This window comes from Typopeltis vanoorti, chromosome 16 (genome assembly GCF_054136105.1).
Source record: "Typopeltis vanoorti isolate ZY-2024b chromosome 16, IOZ_Tvanoo_1.0, whole genome shotgun sequence".
Lineage (NCBI taxonomy): Eukaryota > Metazoa > Arthropoda > Arachnida > Uropygi > Thelyphonidae > Typopeltis > Typopeltis vanoorti.
This window is the reverse complement of record NC_143564.1, coordinates 22567328-22588771: the sequence shown is the minus strand read 5'-3', so window position 1 is coordinate 22588771 and position 21444 is coordinate 22567328. Positions and strand designations below refer to the sequence as shown.

The 21444-nt window shown below is 38.1% G+C and overlaps 1 protein-coding gene across 1 annotated transcript in view; it reads left to right on the top strand.

Moving 5' to 3' along the window:
* The window catches only part of LOC150097890 (sodium/potassium-transporting ATPase subunit alpha-like), a 397473-nt gene that overhangs the window by 257224 nt on the left and 118805 nt on the right, over positions 1–21444 (top strand). The window contains exon 13 of the mRNA XM_090406625.1: positions 18971–19107. Coding sequence (XP_090262751.1) covers positions 18971–19107 — 137 coding nt within the window. The remainder of the gene's footprint in view (positions 1–18970; positions 19108–21444) is intronic.

Sequence of the window (21444 nt, the reverse complement as noted above, 5' to 3'; positions counted from 1 at the left end):
TAATCCTTCCCAGCTTCACATCATCTGCAAACAACTGAATGTCCCCTTGCAGTCCATTGACAATATCATTGACATAAAGGTTGGAGTCATTCATATGACAAAATATGTGATAGAACAGTTAGAGAAATATCTGTCATAGAAATGTCAAGGTATGGCAGAGAAGTGAAAGAAGAGAGGTGAAAAGGAGGAGAAAGCAGATTATGAGAAAGCAAAGGTGGGAATGGGAGAAAGTTTATAGGGATATCATATGATAGGAGGGTGTAAAATATTTTTTAAAATCATGTTTCCCTAAGGACAGAACTTTAGTTAGAAGCTTGGTTTGGGATTTGGTTAGTTATTCACATGTGACATCATTTGATGCCATATGATCACTCCCATACCTCACTGGGTTTTGGGAGTGAAGCCTTCTGCTAGAAGAAGTGGTAGGATCACAGATGCCCTTTCCACAAAGCATTAGTGGTACAATCACAAACATACATACCCCTGGTGGGATTACAACCCGCAGCCTCTTGGTTGGAGAGCAGATATACCAACCAGACACAGACGGAGATTAAGATGTTAATAATCTTGTTAGGATACAGATAAGAAAAATGAACGAGATGACTATTTTAGCAGTCTCAAATAAATGACAGATGACAAGTGTGACATGTAAGAAGATATCAAAGAAATTATGTAAAAATAAAAAAGGAGAAAGGGAGAGAGACTAAGGATTGTGAGGAAGGCTGCTATGGTTTATCTATAGTGAATTGTAAAGATGGACCGTGATTGCAAATGAATCAATGTGTAGGTTATGCAGGAGGAATGGTGTGAAGTGAGTTGTTTGGAAGACCAAAGGACACATAAGGCTGATTGGATTCAGAATTAAACTTGAAAAGCGGTTCAGTGAAGTGTAAAGTCATGAAAACTAGGTTTTTCTTTGTTGTTTTTGTGTGGGGAGGGAGGGGGAATTCAGGTAAGTATGTGGGTGTGTTGTGCACTCATCTTTGAGGTGGGTGAGTGTGAAAATTAACAAATGATAATAATGTATCTCTTCACATTCTGAAATTGAGTGAGATGGTCAACATTTCACTCAATCTCAAGGTAGGTTGTAGGTCCAAGGAGATTCTATAATTTATGTATAGTAACACAACTGCAGAGAGCAAGGATTATGAATTATATGCTGGTTGAAATCTGTGAGGAGATGGGAGTACAGTTTGTTAATGTGTGGAATGAGTTTGAGGGACGAAGTGAGCTGTATGGGAGCAATGGACTGCATTTGAGTGGATATGGTGTGAATCACTTGGAGAGACTGCTGCTGGAAGGTAGAGAAGTGAATAGAGAGAATGAATCAGATTGAGTGGGAAGTGATGCGGGAGAGTAAGACAGGAGAGATTGAAGAGGTGGTTATGAATGGGGAAGTGAGTGGTATGAGTATAGAAAATTAGAGAATGGGAGTACAAGATGAGCAGGGAAATGGGGAGGCTCAGGGCGGACAAGGGTACACAGCATGAGAAAGGTGGATGCTCCAAGAGGAGGTGAGCATGTGTAGGCAGGAAAGGAATGGGATGACCAGGGAACAAGAGGAAACAGTTGGAATTGAAAAGGGTTCTAAAATGAAGAAGCAGAAAGGGAAATGGCATCAGTATAGCATGGAGAGATCACATCGAGTGAGTGGTATCAGTGGAACTAGCTGTAGATCCAGAAATGAGTTGTTGTGTTTGTATACCAATGCTAGAAGTATAAGAAACAAGACAGATGAAATGGTTGCACTAATTGCGTCTGTTCACCCAAAGATTGTAGGAATAAGTGAGACATGGTTAGATGAGGATGACATCCTGAGAGGAAGAGAGATGGAAGGGTATGATGTGTTTCGTGAGGATAGAATGAGTAAAAAGGGAGGGGGGAGTGCTATTGATGATAGAGAAAGAGTTATGTCCATACAAAGTAGAGATGCAAGGTGGAAATAGTGCCAGTGGTTCTAAGGCAGTGTAGTGTGAGATAGAGGTGAATGGAATCAAATACTTGGTGGGATGTTGTTATAGACCAGATAATGTGGATGGTGGTGTAGTGAAATGTATAGTCAAATTAGACAAGCAAATAAGAAAAGGGTGATCATCATGGGTGATTTTAATTATGGCAATATAGACTGGAATGAAGAGATAGCAACTGGAAGTAAAGAAAATGAGTTTCTTGAGTTTTTGAGGGATAACTACCTCAGACAGTATGTAACAGAGGGCACACGAGGATTAAGGGTCTTGGATTTAGTCATCTCATCAGAGGATGTAATTATAAATGAGGTGTCAGATCATCCATCAGTTGGTGAGAATAACCATGAGGTGATTACCTGGGTGGTTGCCAGCAGTGCGAGGACCCCTGTGAGAAAAGGTATATGTGGAACTACAAGGGGGGGTGATTATGAAGAGCTCAAGAGACAGCTTGTGTGGGTGTGGCATGGAATGCAGAGTTAGCTGGAAAAGAGATCATTGCAGCTTGAGGGATTTTCAAAAACTGTCTAGTAGATGCAATGTCTAAATGTATTCCAAGGGTGAGAAGGTTAAATAAGGTAGGTGTGAGATGGATGAATAAAGAGATTAAACATGCGATACAGAGAAAAAGGGCATTGTGGATAAGAGTATAAGAGTAGTGTAAATAACCAATTTCATGAGGTGTACAAAGACCAGGCAAGAAGGGTGACTTGGTTGGTGAGAGTAGCTAAAGAGAGGTATGAACAGCTAATGAAGCAAAATGAATCCTAGGGAGTTCTTTCGATATGTAGCCAGCAAAAGAAAGAATGATTATGGAAGGATGATATTGATTGGAGAAAATTGTATAAAGACAGCTGTTGCAGAATGTGGGATAGAGATACTTAATGAGCAGTTCATAAAGATCTTTCTATCTTGTGAATGTGACTTCATGGAGAGATTGAGAGCAGTTGATGATGGGGAGGAGAGACTGATTGTAAGTGAGCAAGAGGTGTTTGGGGAGTTGAGTAAACTAGATGTAAATAAGGCTGTGGGACTTGATAATATATCACTGATATCCTGAAGGAATGTGCCAGGGAGTTGACACCTGCCTTGACATATTTTTTTAATACGAGTCTTGCACTTGGTCAAGTTCCTAAGGAGTAGAAGGAGGGCAAGATTGTTCTGCTTCATAAAGGAGGTGATCGAACTCAAGCATCAAACTATAAGCGTATCTGTGTGACAGGTGTTGTGGTTAAGTTGTTGGAGAAGCTTGTGAGAACTAGGATCCAGAGTTGGGTTGACAACAATGGTATTATCTTTGATGGACAGCATGGATTTGCTAAAGGAGGTCATTTTTTAGTAATCTACTTACTTATTACAATAAAGTGACTGCTTCCTTGGACAGAGGAGAAGGATACACAATAATATACTTGAATTTCGCAAAGGCTTTTGATAGAGTACCCCATGATAAGTTCACAGAAAACTAGAACAGATGGGGTTGGATATTAGATTTGTGCATTGGATTGGAGACTGGCTATCTGATAGGTATCAACAAGTTGTGTATGGGTGTGCAATATCCAGGAAAAAGAAAGTCGCTAGTGGAGTGTCTCAGGGGTCTGTTTTAGGGCCATCACTGTTCTATATTAATGATTTTGGCGAAGATGTGGATGGAGATATTCAGTTGTTTGCAGATGATGCAAAGTTTGGGTGAACTATAAAGAGTAATGAAGATGTTGTGGCCTTGCAAGTAGACTTGAATAAATTGAGTGATTGGGAAAGCAAATGGGGATGTGAGTTCAATGTTGCAAAATGTAAGGTTTTAAAATTTGGAAAACAGAAATGGGATGCAGAATTTATTCTTGGTGAGAATATATTGCTGGAGGAAGAGGAAATAAGAGATCTGGGGGTGATAGTGAATAAGGATCTAAAATTTAAGGGACACATTGTGAAGACAACGCAAAGACTTCTGGGAATGATGCAGAGGACACTGATGTGTAGAAGTAGGGAGATTCTTGTTCCATTGTATAAGGCTTTAATTAGGCCACACATTGACTACTGTGCCCAGATTTGGTCACCGGGTTTTCAGAAGGATGAAGAGATGTTGGAAAGGATCCAAAGGCAACTGACTAAGATAGTTTCCCACCTATGGAATGTCGAGTATGAGGAAAGATTGAGAAGATGTAATTTGCAGAGTCTGGTGGACAGGAGGAAGAGGGGAGATATGATAGAGACCTACAAGTTGGTAAGGGGTTGTTATAGTATTAATGTTGGAGTAGTTCTACAGAAAATAGTGGGAGATAAGGGAAGAACCAGAGGTCATCCCTGGAAACTGTATAACGAAGGTGTGAGTAGGGGGAGTGAGAGGCAGGTTTTTTTCATGCAGAGTTGTGAATGATTGGAATTTCTTGCCTGAGAGTGTGGTGTCTGCAAGGAGTTTGAGTGTGTTTAAGACACTGTATGATGATGTGTGTTTGATAAAAGGACCACCCAGATGAGTCTTTGACTCCATGAGGTCTTAGGGTAATAATAATAATGCTAGTAGCATCCATAATAAAGGAAGGAGGTTTTTTTGTCATTGTTGTTTCACCATATCCATAAGTTATAGGCATTAGTGAAACTTTGTTACAAAGTATGCCCATATAGTCATAGAGATAAAATTGAAGGGCATAGTATTTTCTGAGAGGACAGAGGGAAGAGAATGGAGAGAGGAATTTTGCTGATGATAGCAAAAGTCCGAAAGAGTGAATTCATTAGCAAGGCAGATGTGCAGCAGGTAGTACATCTGAGCCTATTTGGTGTTAAATAAAGACCAAGAAGATGAAATATATAGTTTGTTGTTGCTGTTATAAGTAGCAGGGTGCAAGGAAGACTGTAAATCATATCATCATCAAATTCCTGACATATACCCTCAACGGGTGTACAAGATATGATAGTGCTACATGAAAAATTTACATCATTACTAACTTCCTATCTACAATTTTCCTCCAAATCAGTCTGTTACTTGTGAAGACTCCAACATTATCAGATCTTATATTTCTATCGTCTAAGGCACTTTGTACCGTATCAATCCACCTATATCTTGGTCTTCCTCATGGTCGTTTTGCTGCCAACCTGGCAGAGAACACTTGTTTTTCTAATCTTTCCTCACCCATTCTGTTCAAGTGACTATGCCACCTGAGATTAGCTCTGCTAACATATTCCTGAATGCTGACAATGTCAAGTTCTTTCCTAATAGCTTCGTTTTTAATATGATATTGCCATTGATGCCATCTTTTCACACCTCTAATCTTTCTCAGGACTCTCATATCTGCGGTCTGTATTCTTTGGTCAAGTTTTTTACTCTGACCCAGCTCTCAGATCCATAAGTTAAAACTTGTTTGAACAATGTCTATACAGCTAATTTAGTGTTCCGACTAATTTCTCTCTTATTCCATATGAATTTATTCAATTAACATTCTACTATACCAGCTTTGTTGATTCTGTTGTCTATTTCCATATTTATGATTTTCACTAAAATTCGTGCCTAAGTAGCTGAAATGTTTTACTTGTTCCACAGCTTCTCCGTTCAAAACATAGTTAACATTTTCAACAATTCTACCTATTTTCATTGTCTTTGTCTTCTTAATGCTGACTTTCATACCATATCTATTACAACAGTTATTCAACAGTCAGGGAATCTTGCAAACTTGTAGCTGATTTTTTTTGTTGTGGTTAAGTTGTAGCTGATTTTTTTTTGTTGTGGTTAAGTTGTTGGAGAAGCTTGTGAGAACTAGGATCCAGAGTTGGGTTGACAACAATGGTATAATCTTTGATGGACAGCATGGATTTGCTAAAGGGAGGTCATGTTTTAGTAATCTACTTACTTATTACAATAAAGTGACTGCTTCCTTGGACAGAGGAGAAGGATACACAGTAATACACAGTAATACACTTGGATTTCGCAAAGGCTTTTGAAAGAGTAACTCATGATAAGTTGACAGTCAAACTAGAGCAGATGGGGGTTGGATATTAGATTAGTGCATTGAATTGGAGACTGGCTATCTGATAGGTATCAACAAGTTGTGTATGGGGGTGCAATATCCAGGAAAAGGAAAGTCACTAGTGGAGTGCCTCAGGGATCTGTTTTAGGGCCATTGCTATTTAACTTGTATATTAATGATATTGGCGAAGATTTGGATGGAGATATTCAGTTGTTTGCAGATGATGCAAAGTTGGGACGAACCATAAAGAGTAGTGAAGATGTTGTGGCCTTGCAAGAAGACTTAAAATAAATTGAGTGATTGGGAAAGCAAATGGGGATGTGAGTTCAATGTTGCAAAATGTAAGTTTTTAAAATTTGGAAAACAAAGATGGGATGCAGAATTTATGCTTGGTGAGAATATATTGTTAGAAGTAGAGGAAATAAGAGATCTGGGGGTGATAGTGGATAAGGATCTAAAATTTAGGGGACACATTGCCAAAATTGTGAAGACAACACAAAGACTTCTGGGAATGATGCAGAGGACACTGACGTGTAGAAGTAGGGAGATTCTTGTTCCATTGTATAAGGCTTTGATTAGGCCACACATGGGCTATTATGCCCAGATTTGGTCACCTGGTTTTCAGAAGGATGAAAAGATGTTGGAAAGGGTCCAAAGGCGACTGACTAAGGTAGTTTCCCACCTCTGGAATGTCGAGTATGAGGAAAGATTGAAAAGTTGTAATTTGCAGAGTCTAGTGGAGAGGAGGAAGAGGGGAGATATGATAGAGACCTACAAGTTGGTAAGGGGTTGTTATAGGATCAATGGTGGAGAAGTTCTACAGAGAATAGTGGGAGATCAGGGGAGAACCAGAGGTCATCCCTGGAAACGGTATAAAGAGGGTGTGAGTAGGGGAGTGAGAGGCAGGTTTTTTTCGTGCAGAGTTGTGAGTGATTGGAATGCCTTGCCTGAGAGTGTGGTGTCTGCAAGGAGTTTGAATGTGTTTAAGACATGGTATGATGAGATGTGTGTGAGATAAAAGGACCTCCTAGATGAGTCTTTGACTCCATGAGGTCTTGTTTAATAACAATAATAATAATAATAATAATTAATTTAGAAGTATAACATCGTCTGCATAAAACAGAGCGCTGACATTAACATCTTCAATTCTGATATCATGTTTAATACCACTTTCTTTCATAATGTAATCCATATAGATAATGAATAACAGAGGGGATAATGTACATCCTTGTCTCGCACCAAATTTATCATTAAACCATTTTCCTGTACTTTCTTCAATTCTAACTGCTGACTTGCAACTCAAATGAAGACTTAGTATTGCTAAATATAATGCTCCATTGACACCACATAACTGTAGTGTATTGAATAGCTTCTCTCTTGGCACCTTGTCGTATGCCTTTTCCAGATGGACAAAACTTAAATACAGACTTTGTTATATTTAGTAAAGATATGATCCTGACAGCCTCTATTTGGCCTGAATCCAGCTTGTTCTTCACCAAGCTTTTCTGCCACAATTCTTCTCAACCGTTTCTGAAGTATACTGGCATAAATCTTGTCCGGAACTCTCAGTGGAGAAATACCTCTGTATTTCTCACGTTAAGTTTTATTTCCTTTTTTATATATGAGCGCTATTAGAGCTCTACTCCAATCATCAGGAATTTGTCCCTCTGTCTAGGCCTTCTGAACTATGCAGTGCAGCCACTGTAAGACTTTTATATCACCATACTTGCATTTCTGGTTGAATATCATCTACTCCTGCTGCCTTTCCACATTTCAAGCCTTTGATGGCTTTTTCTGCTTCAAGTATGGGTATGTATTCCTGACTATATGCTTGTTGAGTGTTTTTTACCACTGTGCTATCATTGCTTGTTTCATTTAGCAATTTTTCGAAGTAATTACCCCATACTTCAAGGATATCTTTTTCACCCGTTTTCATGTCACCTTTATCATCTCTAACTCCTTTTACAGCACTCTTCCCCCCATTTCTAAGCTTCTCCAACAACCTCCAGAATATTTTGCCACCTTCTTGATATTTATTTTCTAGGTTCTTGCCAAAGTCCTCCCATGACTTTTGTTTAGCTAGTTTTACACAGTGTTTAGCTTTCTTACATTTGTCTCTGTATTCTCTAAGAGCACAAGCTGACTTATTTGCCAGGAACTTTTGATATGCTTTCTTCTTTTCCTTCACTGCCTCTTTAACTTCTTGTGTCCACCATGGAGTTCTGATTTTTCTATCCTTGCAGACAACATCACCACATGCCTCTCTAGCTGAATCAATCAGGGTTTTCTTCAAGGTTTGGTTCTTGTTCTCAAACTCTTTCATTTTTCTTCAATAATCCTTGTGTATTTTAGTCTACAGTTCACATCTGAGAGCTGCTCAACTTTTATTTGCTTTAAAACTTTCTTACAGGTTCTTCTTTTCAATATGAAATTCAATTTTTTCTTGCTCAAGACTAAATAGGGATCGCTTCTAATTTCAAATTTTCTGTACACTTTGGTCTCCTGCACCAGGGAGAAAACATCACTATCAACAATAATATAGTCAATGAGACTTTTCTTACTCCTTGCCTCTTCTCTTGATGTGAATTTGCACACATATTTATGTTGGAACATGGTGTTAGTAATAACCAGTCCATGTCCTGAGCAGAAATCCAACAGATATTTGCCATTATTATTAGCTTTGCTCTTTTCTCCAAATTTTCCCAAAACATTTTTGTATGTCTGACAATCACTTCCTACTCTGCTATTTAAATCCCCAACAAGGACCAACTTTTCCTTTTTTATTGTGTCAGTAGCTTTCTCTAGAGCCTCAAAAAATTCCTCCACTTCTACCTTAGTAGAGCCTTCTGTGGGACCATAGGCGCAAATAAGTCTCATTGTCCAGTTCCCCATTCTAATATTTGCCCACATCATTCTACTTAAGACTGTCTGCCATTCAAGAAGATTAGTCTCGTATTTACTGTTGAATGCTATGTCTACCCCTTCTTTTCCTTGATTGTCATTGCCTGAATATAACATTTTGTATTTATTGCTTAAAAAGATCTCACCAGTTTTTGTCTTTTTTGTTTCAGTCACCTGTATTATGTCGATCTGGTACTTATCTAATTCCTCAGCTAGCTCCATTTCTTTGCCATTCAGGATTCTTATGTTGATAGTACCGATCTTTAACTCTCTTGATGTTGAGTTGGGATGTGCTTTCAGATTTGTTCCAGTAGCTGACTTTTCGCTGTTTGCCCTGGTTCCCTGGCGAAAATAACGGGGTCCTTGTTTAACCAGGCGACACCCCAGCTGGCATGATATTTTGTCATGTTGTACCATCATTTTGTATATTGGTTTAAGCCAATAAGAATACAATTTGGTAGGCTAAATCCCAAATTGCCAGCCCATCCTCGTTCGTTCAGTATCAGGTAGATACCTAACAAGGTGCACCACAAGAAGGTGAGGATTGGATATTAGGTCAGAAGCACTGGTCAGTTCTCTGCATTCCTTTAAAGGCTATGTGGAGGTCCCATCTCAGTTATACAGCTTTGATCCTTAAGCACGCCTGTAAATGATATACATCATCAAATTAGCACAATTAGTGCAGAGCAAGTAATTATAATGGGAAAACTTAAGCTGTGGAGACATTGATTGAAAAGTGGAATAGTCACAGGGAGGAAAGGAAATGGAATTTATTTAGCTGCTAAGAGATAATTAGGTCAAATAGCATGTAGTAGAAGAAACTTTAGGTTTGAGTGTGTTGTATCTGGTGAGAAGGTGATCATTCATTGGTCTTCAACTGAGTGATTGTGATATATGGAATTTCTATTATTATCATCAGACCTTCAGACTTATTGAAGGAGGCCATACATCATTCACACTAGATGCACTCACTACTTCAATAGGCAAATGGCACCACTCGCTCATGGTTCTGTGAGGGAAAACTCTTGCTGTCACCCCCTTTCTTAACCACACAGAAACTTCCATGGATGTCCCTTGTGCTCCTCCCACATTCATATAACAAAAAATTTCATCGGTCAATAACTTACAACACCCTTTCAGAAGCTTATAGGCCTCTATCATAGCACCTGTCTTTCTCTCCTGTTTACCATTATCTGTAATTCACATACTCTCAACCTAATAATCTACGTTCCATAATCACAGTATTGTCTTTAACTGTTCTGTGCAGCCTTTCTATGGCTTTATCCCCACTCAACCCAGGAGACCAAATCTGCTTACTGGTCTCCTGTATTTTTTTATCCGGTTTCTTGTAACATGATCCCTCCAACATAATATGTTGTTGAAAATCTTATCACAAAGTGCATAACTGGACACTTACTAACATTGAGCTGATAGCCATTATTATTTGCCCACATTTCTAGCCTCTTCAAATCCTGCAGATCAGTAGCATCTCTGATCGCTGCCTGTCTTTGCATCATCATCAGTAAGCAGTTGAAGATCTCCTGTCAGGCCCTTCCATTATCTTTAATATATGGATTAAACAACAATGATCCAAGGACTGATCCTTTGGGCACACCACTGGTCTTAAATCATGTAAATTCCTCCCTCCCCATATACCACTTTCTGATACCTGTCCATCTGCCACCCACTAATCAAAGCCAATAGCTTATATTACAATCCCATATTCTCTAGTTTATGCAACAGTCTTTCATGTGGTGTTCTATCTTTTGTCTGAGCAAAGTCCAACAGTATCATAGTGCATCTTTGTTTTTATCCAACTCAGCTGTAACATTATTATAAAATTAGAGGTTATGATCATAATGATAATTAAAATTATTATGAAATATTATACAATTTTATGTTGTACACTTTGTGCAGTAGAAAATTCAAAGAATCTGTGAGATGCTGATTTATTATTCTAATCTAAATAAGATTGATGGATTAGCAATTCCAAGAGTGGAAAACCCATCTGCAACCAATATAGGATTCAGGTATAAAACAGCAGAAAAACAAGGTAGTAATCTCTATATCTATATAGGTAATTTCTATATAGGTAGTAATCCCTGGTACCTAAAGATAACAGGGCTATAGAGAATTTAACTAGTAGCAGTTGATATAATAATAAATAAATAATAATAATAATCCAGTAATGCATTTTATTCCCCACAAGAGTAGGTGAGAGTGTTTTAGTCCTGACTAACTTTTAACTAACTTGTCTATCTCCATCCTTAATCAATCAGAGATAACTGGTCCAAACTCTTAGTGATATTAAATGGCATCCAGTGAAGAGAGTATGGCAGACACCTGCCACCATCTCATGGTCTCCAAATCTTAACACAATACTAATGTAGTTTCACATTTAATTTGTTATAATTATAATTTTTTTATTTATTATTTTTATTTTATTTCATTATTTTTTTTTAAATTTAAATCCTACTCTTCCTTCTTTCTTTTCCTCACCATAGATCATGCTGATGTAAATGGTTAACAAAGCAATTATGCTATATCTTACTAATGTGTGTTGTAATGTAATTTGTGTTTTATTTCATATATATGTATTCCTGATAATGACCTTGATATAAAGGTCAGAACATTGAGAGTTATTTTATCTTAGTTTTAAGTAACATAACTGCAATTACTCAGGTGTTTTGTCTCCATATCTACACAGTGACTTTAGATATATTGATAGGTTGTTAGTTAGACACATCAGTCTTTGCACCATTCTTGTGCAATGGGATTACCACATGTTCTTTCCATTCCTGTGGGATCTTACCTGAGCTGAGACTTAAATTATACAAATATCCTATCCAGTTTGACTGAACATTCCTATGTGCTGATATCTCATCTGTCCCTATTTCTGAATTCTTATCCAGTTTGTGCAACAGCTCCAGAACCTCTTTTTCATGTGCCTCTATCTTTTTATTTAGTGTAGTGGTAGCACTGTGTACTGTTATGTACATTAGTTGATAGATATTAGTGAAGTGAGCACTCATTATTTGAAAAGTCGCATCGCTTCTGACACAAGCATACTGTCTGCATTCAGTAAAATTATTCATCTGCATTCATTCTTTCTTTTACTAGTGACATAATGTTGAAATATTATTTTTCACTTGGTTAGAATATAATAAATTTAGTTTAATCCTTTATCCAAGTGTGAGCAAACAAAGTTTGCACCTGAAAGTATCTTCAGGACTGGGGTAAGGTGGTACAACACCAGGGAAACTCCTCGCAAAGGTGGAACAAGCTAACATCACTCCTATCTCAGTATCTCCCATAATGCAAAACACATCTCCTTGTAGATATGTCTAATGTTATGCATTAAGGGAAGGGCCGCTACCCAGACTTGGGCCTGACTCCCACCGAAGAGACCTCAATAAAGGTCGAAACTAGTCTGGGTAGTGGCCCTTCCCTTAACACGTTCATTGCCAATCACGCGATATCAGTTCTCACCAAATGGCCAATCACGTGTTATCGCGTTGACGTCGCTAACTAAATAAAAAAATTTTAAAAAATTTGGCCACCACACAAAATTCCAATTTTCAACTTGGCAATGAAAGTGTTAATGCATAACATTAGACATATCCACAAGGAGATGTGTTTTGCATTATGGGAGATACTGAGATAGGAGTGATGTTAGCTTGCTCCACCTTTGCAAGGAGTTTTCCTGGTGTTGTACCACCTTACCCCAGTCCTGAAGATACTTTCAGGTCAGGCCCAAACTTTGTTTGCTCACACTTGGATAAAGGATTAAACTAAATTTATTATAGTGGCATAATGATAAAGTTCTTTTGGGTTGCCCTTAGCCTGTGCAGCCAGAATTGGCTGCACAGGCTAAAGCCAGTAGTAAGCCATGCATAAGTCATGACCTATAGTTTGACACCACTGGCTTGGATTTTCCTTTATGCACTATTCTTTTTTCCCTTCCGCTCTCCAGGGACTTTCTGTAAACAACCAAGTCAAGAACAAATTAGCTCTTTGGACATTCCCTTAATATATGCAGAGATCCCATCCAGTTCTACAACCTTATTGACATCATGCATGCTTAAATTTCCAAATACTTGATATTCCTGAACTACCATCTCTCCTATTCATTCTTAAGTGAATTAAATACTACTTTCAACTGATGGCTCCTGTATCTTCAGCAGATATACTTATTTGTCATCTCTCGCAACTTATCTTTTCTTATACTAGTCACACAACTAGATTTTAGTACAGAGTTTTGCGTTGCCTTTGGTTTTGCTTTGCTTTTATACACTAATTTCTTCTTCCTTAGGTGTTGCTACTTTCTAGCCTCTCCCTTATATCCTTCATGCAGCTGATAAGTACTTTCTTCTTTATATGACCTCTATGACATTCTGTAGTTCTTGCATAATTTCATGATTTGTTGAATTTCATTTTGATTCTATTTTCCCTCTCAGCTATAGGAGTACAATCAGATATTGCCATCAGTAACTGATTGTGAACCAAGTCCAACAAAATAACTAAGAAGTGGTGCATTAGTAGAAATCAGGTTTAATAAATATAGATGGATGTGTTATTTTTTCTTCATCATCTCCAAATTCCTTGAGACAGTTTTCATATTTTACAGATTCTTCTTCTTTCAGTCATCTCCACTTGTCAGCAGCTGCCTGTTCTCATATTCCACTCTGTACAATTTCTTCACTGCTCTCACAATGGTCCCCTTCAATGTAGCTCTTGGTCTTCTTCTTCTCACTCCTTCCAAGAGTGACCACTTCATAATTCTCAATGGCCATTGTTCGTTTGTCATTCTCTGGACATATCTATACCATTTCAAAGAATGTGCCTCTGTCCTCTTTGTAACAGGTTGTTCAATTTTCATCTCTGTTCAAATATATGTATTTCCCAGATGATCCAGTTGAGTAGCTCTCATACTTCATCTGAAGTAATGCATTACAACAACATCTATTTGTGTTCTTTGACTCTTAGGAATATCCAACACTCACATTCATAGGTCATTATATTCTCTATAATCACATAATACAGCATCTTTTTAGTTTTCCTTGAGACCTTATATGGTTCTAATAGGTGCCTGTGCCTGTCCTATTTAAAACATCATTTCCGGTTCACGCTGGCCAGACTTATCCATCATGGAGCCAATATATTTGAAGGCATCCACTGATTTCATAGTTCTTACCTCTAACTCCAGATCTGTTGCACTATCACCTCCAACTTCTAGGTACTTAGTTTTTATCAAATTAACTTTCATGCCCAGTTTTATATTTATCCAACAATTTTCTCATCTAGTATTCTATATCTTACTTGTTCTGTGCAAGAACCATCTGATTATCAGTGAAAAGAAGAGAATGTAAGAGGCATCCATAGGAGACCAAGTCTCCTATGGATGCACCCATTCCACAGCATTATCTTTTCCAATCCTCTAAGGCTGCATCCAAGTAGATCTTAAACAATGTTGGTGACATACAACAAAGTCTGCTTGAGCCACTTGCTAGTAGTAAATTCCTCTGCAAGTTTGTTACCAATCTTCATAGTAGACCTAGATCTCTGGTACATCCTCTGCACCATTTCTACTGTTCCTTCATCTATTCCCGCTCTCTTTAATACCTGCCACATGGTCTTTGTTGGAAGAGTAATGCAAGCTTTCTTCAAATCTACAAAAATTAAATGGAGCTCTTTATTCTTAACCAGTTTTTTGAGATATTTGTCATAAAGAAAAACATTAGACATTATACATGCAAGGTTTTCATGCTTTGAAACCAGATTATTCTTCATTATTATTCAGGATGCCCTCATTTCAATTCTCTCCTTCGTGATTCAACTAAATATTCTGCTAATTAAACATATGACACTTATTCCTCTAAATTTTTTGGGTCTTTCTTATTGCCTTTCTCATGAATGGATGATACATAGGACAAGTTCCACTCCTAAGAGATATCCTCACCTACAATCGCTTTGTTGAATACCAGTCAGTACCTGTGGTATGTTGCTACAACCATACTTGAACATCTCTGTTATCATTCCACCAGAGCCAGCTGCCTTTCCGTGTTTCGATGCTTGAACAGCCTGTCTCGCCTCCTGTAATGTCACTTCAGATGTTTTTTCTCTCTCTCTCTCTCTCTCTCTCTCTCTCTTCAAGGAGACAAGAGGCTATTGTTGGGAGTGGAGTGGATTTCACTCTATCCTCATATAATAAACCTTAATAATATCTCATAATCTTGGAGGGGAAATGTTATTAAGTCTTGCTAAAGATGTATAAGGGGCTTATACACCTGTCACACAAATCACCAGGTTTGAGAAGAGTGATTATAAACTATCAGGTGTTCGGTTTCACTACACGTTCTTTCCCAAACTTCTTCTTTAGCTTTAATAACCATTCTTTTCACTTGTCTCTTAATATTGTTGTACTCTTCTCTGTACTGAAAGGTGTTATTGCTTAACCATCTCTTATATATAGTGCAGATTTCATGTTGGAGGCTTAACGGATTGTATACAGCACTCACAAAGGTTTAAAACAGAATTTAATACTTCCTATATTTCCTCTAAGTCACTGAGACATCTTCAGGGATTACAAAAAAACTAATGTAACATATACACAAATACCACACAATACTAAGCTCAATCACATGGGTGACTCTAAAGTCCTATATAGGTGGAGCACCCTCTATGAGCAGTTGTAGGTGGCCTGGAATGTAAGGTGGGATCTCTGATGATAAGTATTTCCCAAATCTTAGGAAGCTTAATGCAACCGTATTTATTAAGATTTGGTTGATTTCTGAGAGCTGCTGCTGATTCTAAAAATAGTCTCTCTTTTTGGAATTTGCTGTGGTGGAGCATGGTGGTTTTTTCCATGAGATCCTGTGGGTTGTATCCAAAACATGGTCAGCCAGGCCTCACTGACCATAGTCGTGGTTTCTGATGTTTGACTTATGTTCCTCAAGACGGATGGTTGGTGATCTGCCTGTTTGTCCAAAGTATTGGATCTGTCAGCTTACAGGAACAGGGTACTTTATAAACTCCAGACACTGAGAGAGGAGGGAGCTGATCTTTTGTAGAACAGATAAGGGTAGCAAGTTTTCTGTGGGACTTAAATGCTGTGTGTGCATTGTATTTTTTTAAAATCTTGGCTATTTTTTCCGATGTGCCATGGATGTAGGGTATGGTGATGGCATTTCTAAACTCTTTTTGAAGAGAAGACTGGAGAATGGGGGAGGAACTGATTATTTTTTTAATACTGTGATCGCTGTAGCCACTGAAGAAGAAAATGTTGTTAAGGTTAAATGTTGTTAAATGTTGTTGTTGTGGTTAAGCTCAGTTCTAAGGGTGGTTCCACTGGAACAAAGATTGTGGGCTCTCTTGGTTAGAGTTTTAATAATGCCGTATTGTTGAGTGGAATAGTGGTGGGAGAGTTTGTGAACATATCTGCCTGTGTGCGTAGGTTTTCTGTATACAGTGAATGAAAGTGTACTGTTAGGAAGGCATGTAACTAAGGTGTCTAGAAGGGTAAACAATTTCTTTTCCTTTCCATCGTAAACTGGATTCTTGGATGTAGGCTGTTGAGGTGACTGTGGAAGGAATCTAATGTGTCTGGGCGATGAGGCCAAATAAAGAACACATCATCTACATATCTTAGCCAGATAGAAGGTTTGAGGGGCTGAGTCTATGACTCATTTTTCAAAATTTTCTATATAAAAATTGGCAAGAGGGGGTGAGAGGGAGGAACCCATGGCAGTTCCCTCTATCTGCTTGTAGATTTTGTTCTTCCAAAAAAATAACCAAAATTGATGGCAAAGGAAAAGAGATCTAAGATGTCAGAAGGAAAAAAGTTTTCTAAGAGTGTTAAGGTTAGATTTTCTATTAGGGTTTTAAAATGGGTAGAGTTTTTTATATAGGATGTGGAAAGTCCAGTGGGGGGAGTCAGAGAGTTGTCCAGCTGTTTTGACAGTTTGTAGCAAGGTGCGTTAGTGGAATCTACTATAGGTCTTAGTGGGGAATTGGGTTTGTGGATTTTTGGTGAACCGGATATTCAGGGGGACAGGAACAGAAAGGTTTGAGTTTTTTCGTAATGTCCGAAGGCCAGGAAGATACTTTTTTAAGTAAGTTTTTTAATTTTTTAACTTGTGTTCTAGTGGAATATAGGTAGAGCGATCTTGGAGAATAATCTCCATTTTTCGATTGTATTCCGTGGCATTAAGAATGACTGCGGCATTACCCTTATCCACTCTGGTGATGACGATACTTTTTTCTTTCCGTTTCCCCCTCTGGGGATGACAATACTTTTTACTTCCCGAAAAAAGTATTGTTCACCAGGGCAGATAAGGGTTAATGCCAAAATCGTTCTTAATGCCACGGAATACAATCGAAAAATGGAGAATATCCTCCGAGATCGCTCTACCTACATCCTACTAGAACACGACCCTCACAAAAACACAAGTTAAAAAATTAAAAAACTTACTTACTTCCTGGTCTGCAAAAAACTCAAACCTTTCTGATCCCGTCCCCCCTGAATATATGATTTACCAAAAATCCACAAACCCAATTCCCCACTAAGACCTATAGTAGATGCCACTAACGCATCTTGCTACAAACTGTCAAAACAGCTGGCCAACTCTCTGACCCACTGCCACTGGACTTTCCACATCCTATATAAAAAACTCTACCCATTTTAAAACCCTAATAGAAAATCTAACCTTAAATAACAGAGACATATTGGTAAGCTTCGACATCTCCTCACTGTTTACCAATATTCCTTTAAGTAATACCTTAACACTCTAAGAAAACGTTTTTCCTTCTGACATCTTAGATATCTTTTCCTTTGCCATCAATTCTTGTTATTTTTCTTGGAAGAACAAAATCTACAAGCAGACAGAGGGAACTGCCATAGGTTTCCCCCCCCCCTCACCTCCTCTTGCCGATTTTTATATAGAAAATTTTGAAAAACGAGCCATAGACTCAGCCCCTCTCAAACCTTCTATCTGGCTAAGATATGTAGATGATATGTGCTCTATTTGGCCTTGGCCCAGACACATTAGACTCCTTCCTCAGTTCCTCAGTCACCTCAACAGCCTACATTCAAGAATCCAGTTTACGATGGAAAAGAACAATTGTTTACCCTTGTAGACACCTTAGTTACATGCCTTCCTAATGGTACACTTTCATTCACTGTATATAGAAAACCTACGCATGCAGACAGATACATTCACAAACTCTCCCACCACCACCACCACCCCGGTCAACAATATGGCAATATTAAAACTCTAACTGTTCCAATGGAACCGCCCTTACAACTGAGCTTGACCACATACACAACACTTTCCTCTTCAATGGCTACAGTGATCATAGTATTAAAAAAATAATCAGTTCCTCCCCCATTTTCCAGAGGAACACAAGTCATACATCCGCAACCAGGGCTGTGGTCAGTCAAGCCTGGCTGTCCATGTCTTGGATACAACCCACAGGATCTCATGGGAAAAATCCACCATGCTCCACCACAGCAAATTCCAAAAAGAGAGACTATTTTTAGAATCAGCAGCAGCTCTCAGAAATCAACCAAATCTTAATAAATACGGTTGCATTAAACTTCCTAAGATTTGGGAAATACTTATCATCAGAGATCCCACCTTACATTCCAGGCCAACTATAACTGCCCTTAGAGGGCACTCCACCTAGATAGGAATTTAAAGTCACCCACGTGGTTGGGCTTATTATTATATACATGTGGTATTTGTGTATATGTTACATTAGTTTTTTTTTGTAATCCCTGAAGATGTCTCAGTGACTGAGACGAAATATAGGAAGTATTAAATTCTGTTTTAAACTTTTCTGAGTGCTGTATACAAACCATCATTAATCCTCCAACATGATGTCCTCTCAGTACTTAAGCCTCTACAGACAGATAGCATAGATTCGTGTTGTTATATGTTGTATACTGATCTAGCTTGCATTAAGGTAGTCTTATTATTTTAATCTTCTCTTTCCATTTTCTTTGAAAAACTAAAGTGTGTGTGTGTGTGTGTGTGTGTGTGTGTGTGTGTGTGTGTGTGTGTGTGTGTGTGTGTGTGTGTGTGTGTGTGTGTGTGTATATATATATATGACTCAGAGAAACTTTATATGCAAGCTTTATTCCATCAGGTTATTATGGTAACTGGTGACCATCCAATCACTGCCAAAGCAATTGCTAAAGCTGTCGGAATTATATCTGAAGGAAATGAAACTGTAGATGATATTGCCCAGAGGCTTAATATACCAGTTGAAGATGTGAATCCAAGGTAAGAAAAGTAAATAATTCTATGCACAGTTTTTAGCTTTTATATGAAAGCATCTCTATGGTGCAGTCTGTTGTGACAATACCTTTTGGACAAAAAGATCCGAGTTAGAATTCCATATATTATTATTATTATTATTCAGGCCTCCATGGAGTCAAAAGACTCATCACGGGAGATCTTTCAAAAATAGGACACACAAAGTCTATCAAGACTCATCGTGGGAGGTCCCTCTTAGGAAACACAAAGTCTATCATACAACTCCTTAAACTCATTGACTGTTCTCACTCTCACCACTCTATCAGGCAATGCATTCCATGGTTCAACCACCCTCCATGCAAAGAAACCACTCTTCACCCTCTTGCTCACAGTTTCCTTTCACAACCTCCAGGCATGGTTCCTTGTCATCACTCCTTCCTGCCGTTCAACCAAGCAAAAGAACTCCCTAATATCAACCCTGTAACCACCTCTCAACAGTTTAAAAGACTCAATCATATCACCTCTCCTTCTTCTATCCACCAAACTCTGCAGTCCACTTTCCCTCAGCCGATCCTCATAACTAACATTGTGCAGTTGTGAAACCATCTTTGTTATCTGCCTTTGTACCCTTTCCACAGTTAATTTATCCCCTTCAAATCCTGAGGACCAAATCTCAGAACAATAGTCTAAGTGTGATCTGATCAGGGTCTTATACAACGGAATGATAACGCTTTTATCTCTGCAGGTCAACATCCTTCTCATTATTGCAGCAATCCTCTGTGTTACCTTCACCACCTTTGTAATATGTCCCTTGAATTTCAGGTTTCTATTAATCATCAACCCTCAGATCTCTTGTTTCCCCTACTTCCTCCAGTATATCTCCTCCAATAGAATATGCAGCGTCCTATCGATGTGTCCTAAATCTGAAGGCCTTACATTTTGCTGCAGAATATAGAATGTTTACAAAATGTAATTATAAAAGCATTTCAATTAAATGCAACTTAGTCAATCTCATACAGAAGCATCATGGTTTTTTCTTTGCCATACTTGCCAGAGACTTGATGAATTAACAGACACTACACTATTGCTCATTACCAAAATGATTTATGAGAAGCCATGTTACTTCTTGGTAACAGATAATTTCATCGGAAACATAAAGAAAGATAGGATGGGATAAAACTATACATATATATAGATAGATGGCTAGATATTTTAACATACTCTCCATGCCTTGCATTTCATACATAGCATGGAGAATATATTATTCACTTCATTCACTGAATTAATGAGGTAACAAGACACCCCTACCTTAAAATATACCAGAGCACATTTTTTCTAAAAAGATATGAATCATTAAAGGAATGAAAGTTACGGTACAAAAAATTTACACTGACCTATGGTTTGTGCTTTTCGGACTTAGTGCAGTGGAAGTCAACATGAGGCTAAGTAGCATTGTGGGTGTAATGTGTAGAAGAAAACCCCTAAAGTATTCCTTTCAAAGATGACAAAAGTCTCTTCTTCCTTCTATATTGTAAGAATTTTTCAATTGAAGGTGAGTTACCTGATGTCACATAGAGGTAGCAGGGTTTTACTCCTGGATACTTGTGTTTTTCATTCCAGAAGAACACATCACTTAACAGATATAATATGCTGGTTTTGGTAGCCTTAATTGTTTCAGCCATAATTCCAAACATCAATTATTCCTTCCATATACTGGCTCTGGTCCAACTAAGGACAAACTGCATTTTTACCTGTATATGAAAAAAATTTCATGACTACATCTAAATGTGGACATAAATTTATTGCCAGTATACTAATAAATTATATTACACAAAAACAATATTATAAATTTCATACAAATAAAATTGCAATATGTTTTTGGCAAAAGTTACCAGTTTCTTAAGGATGTAGTTAAGAATCTATAATCATTGTACGTTTACAGTATACTTACAGAAAACTATGTGGAGAGACATTTCAGTATGCAATATGTCCATCCTGAACTGCAATGCAGCTTTCACAATGTCATACCATTCTTAGCACCAAGTAATTAAGGAGTTCTTGAGGCAAACTGGCCCACTCCTCCTAGAGTAAGGATAAGGCCTTGTTTGTTTTCTGGAAGGGAATTTCGAGCAGCAGCAGCATGTCTCCCTTGTACATTCTGAACTTGTTCTATGGGGATTGAAATCTGGGGAGTGTGCTGACCACTCAATTCGATTTGGCCTTGATCAGGCCTCATATGGATTATTGTGCACAGATTTGGTTGCCAGGTTTTCATGGTGACGAGGATATGTTGGAAAGAGTTCAGAGAAGATTCACAAAGGTAGTCAGTGGTCTTTTGAATATGGAGTACGAGGACAGATTGAG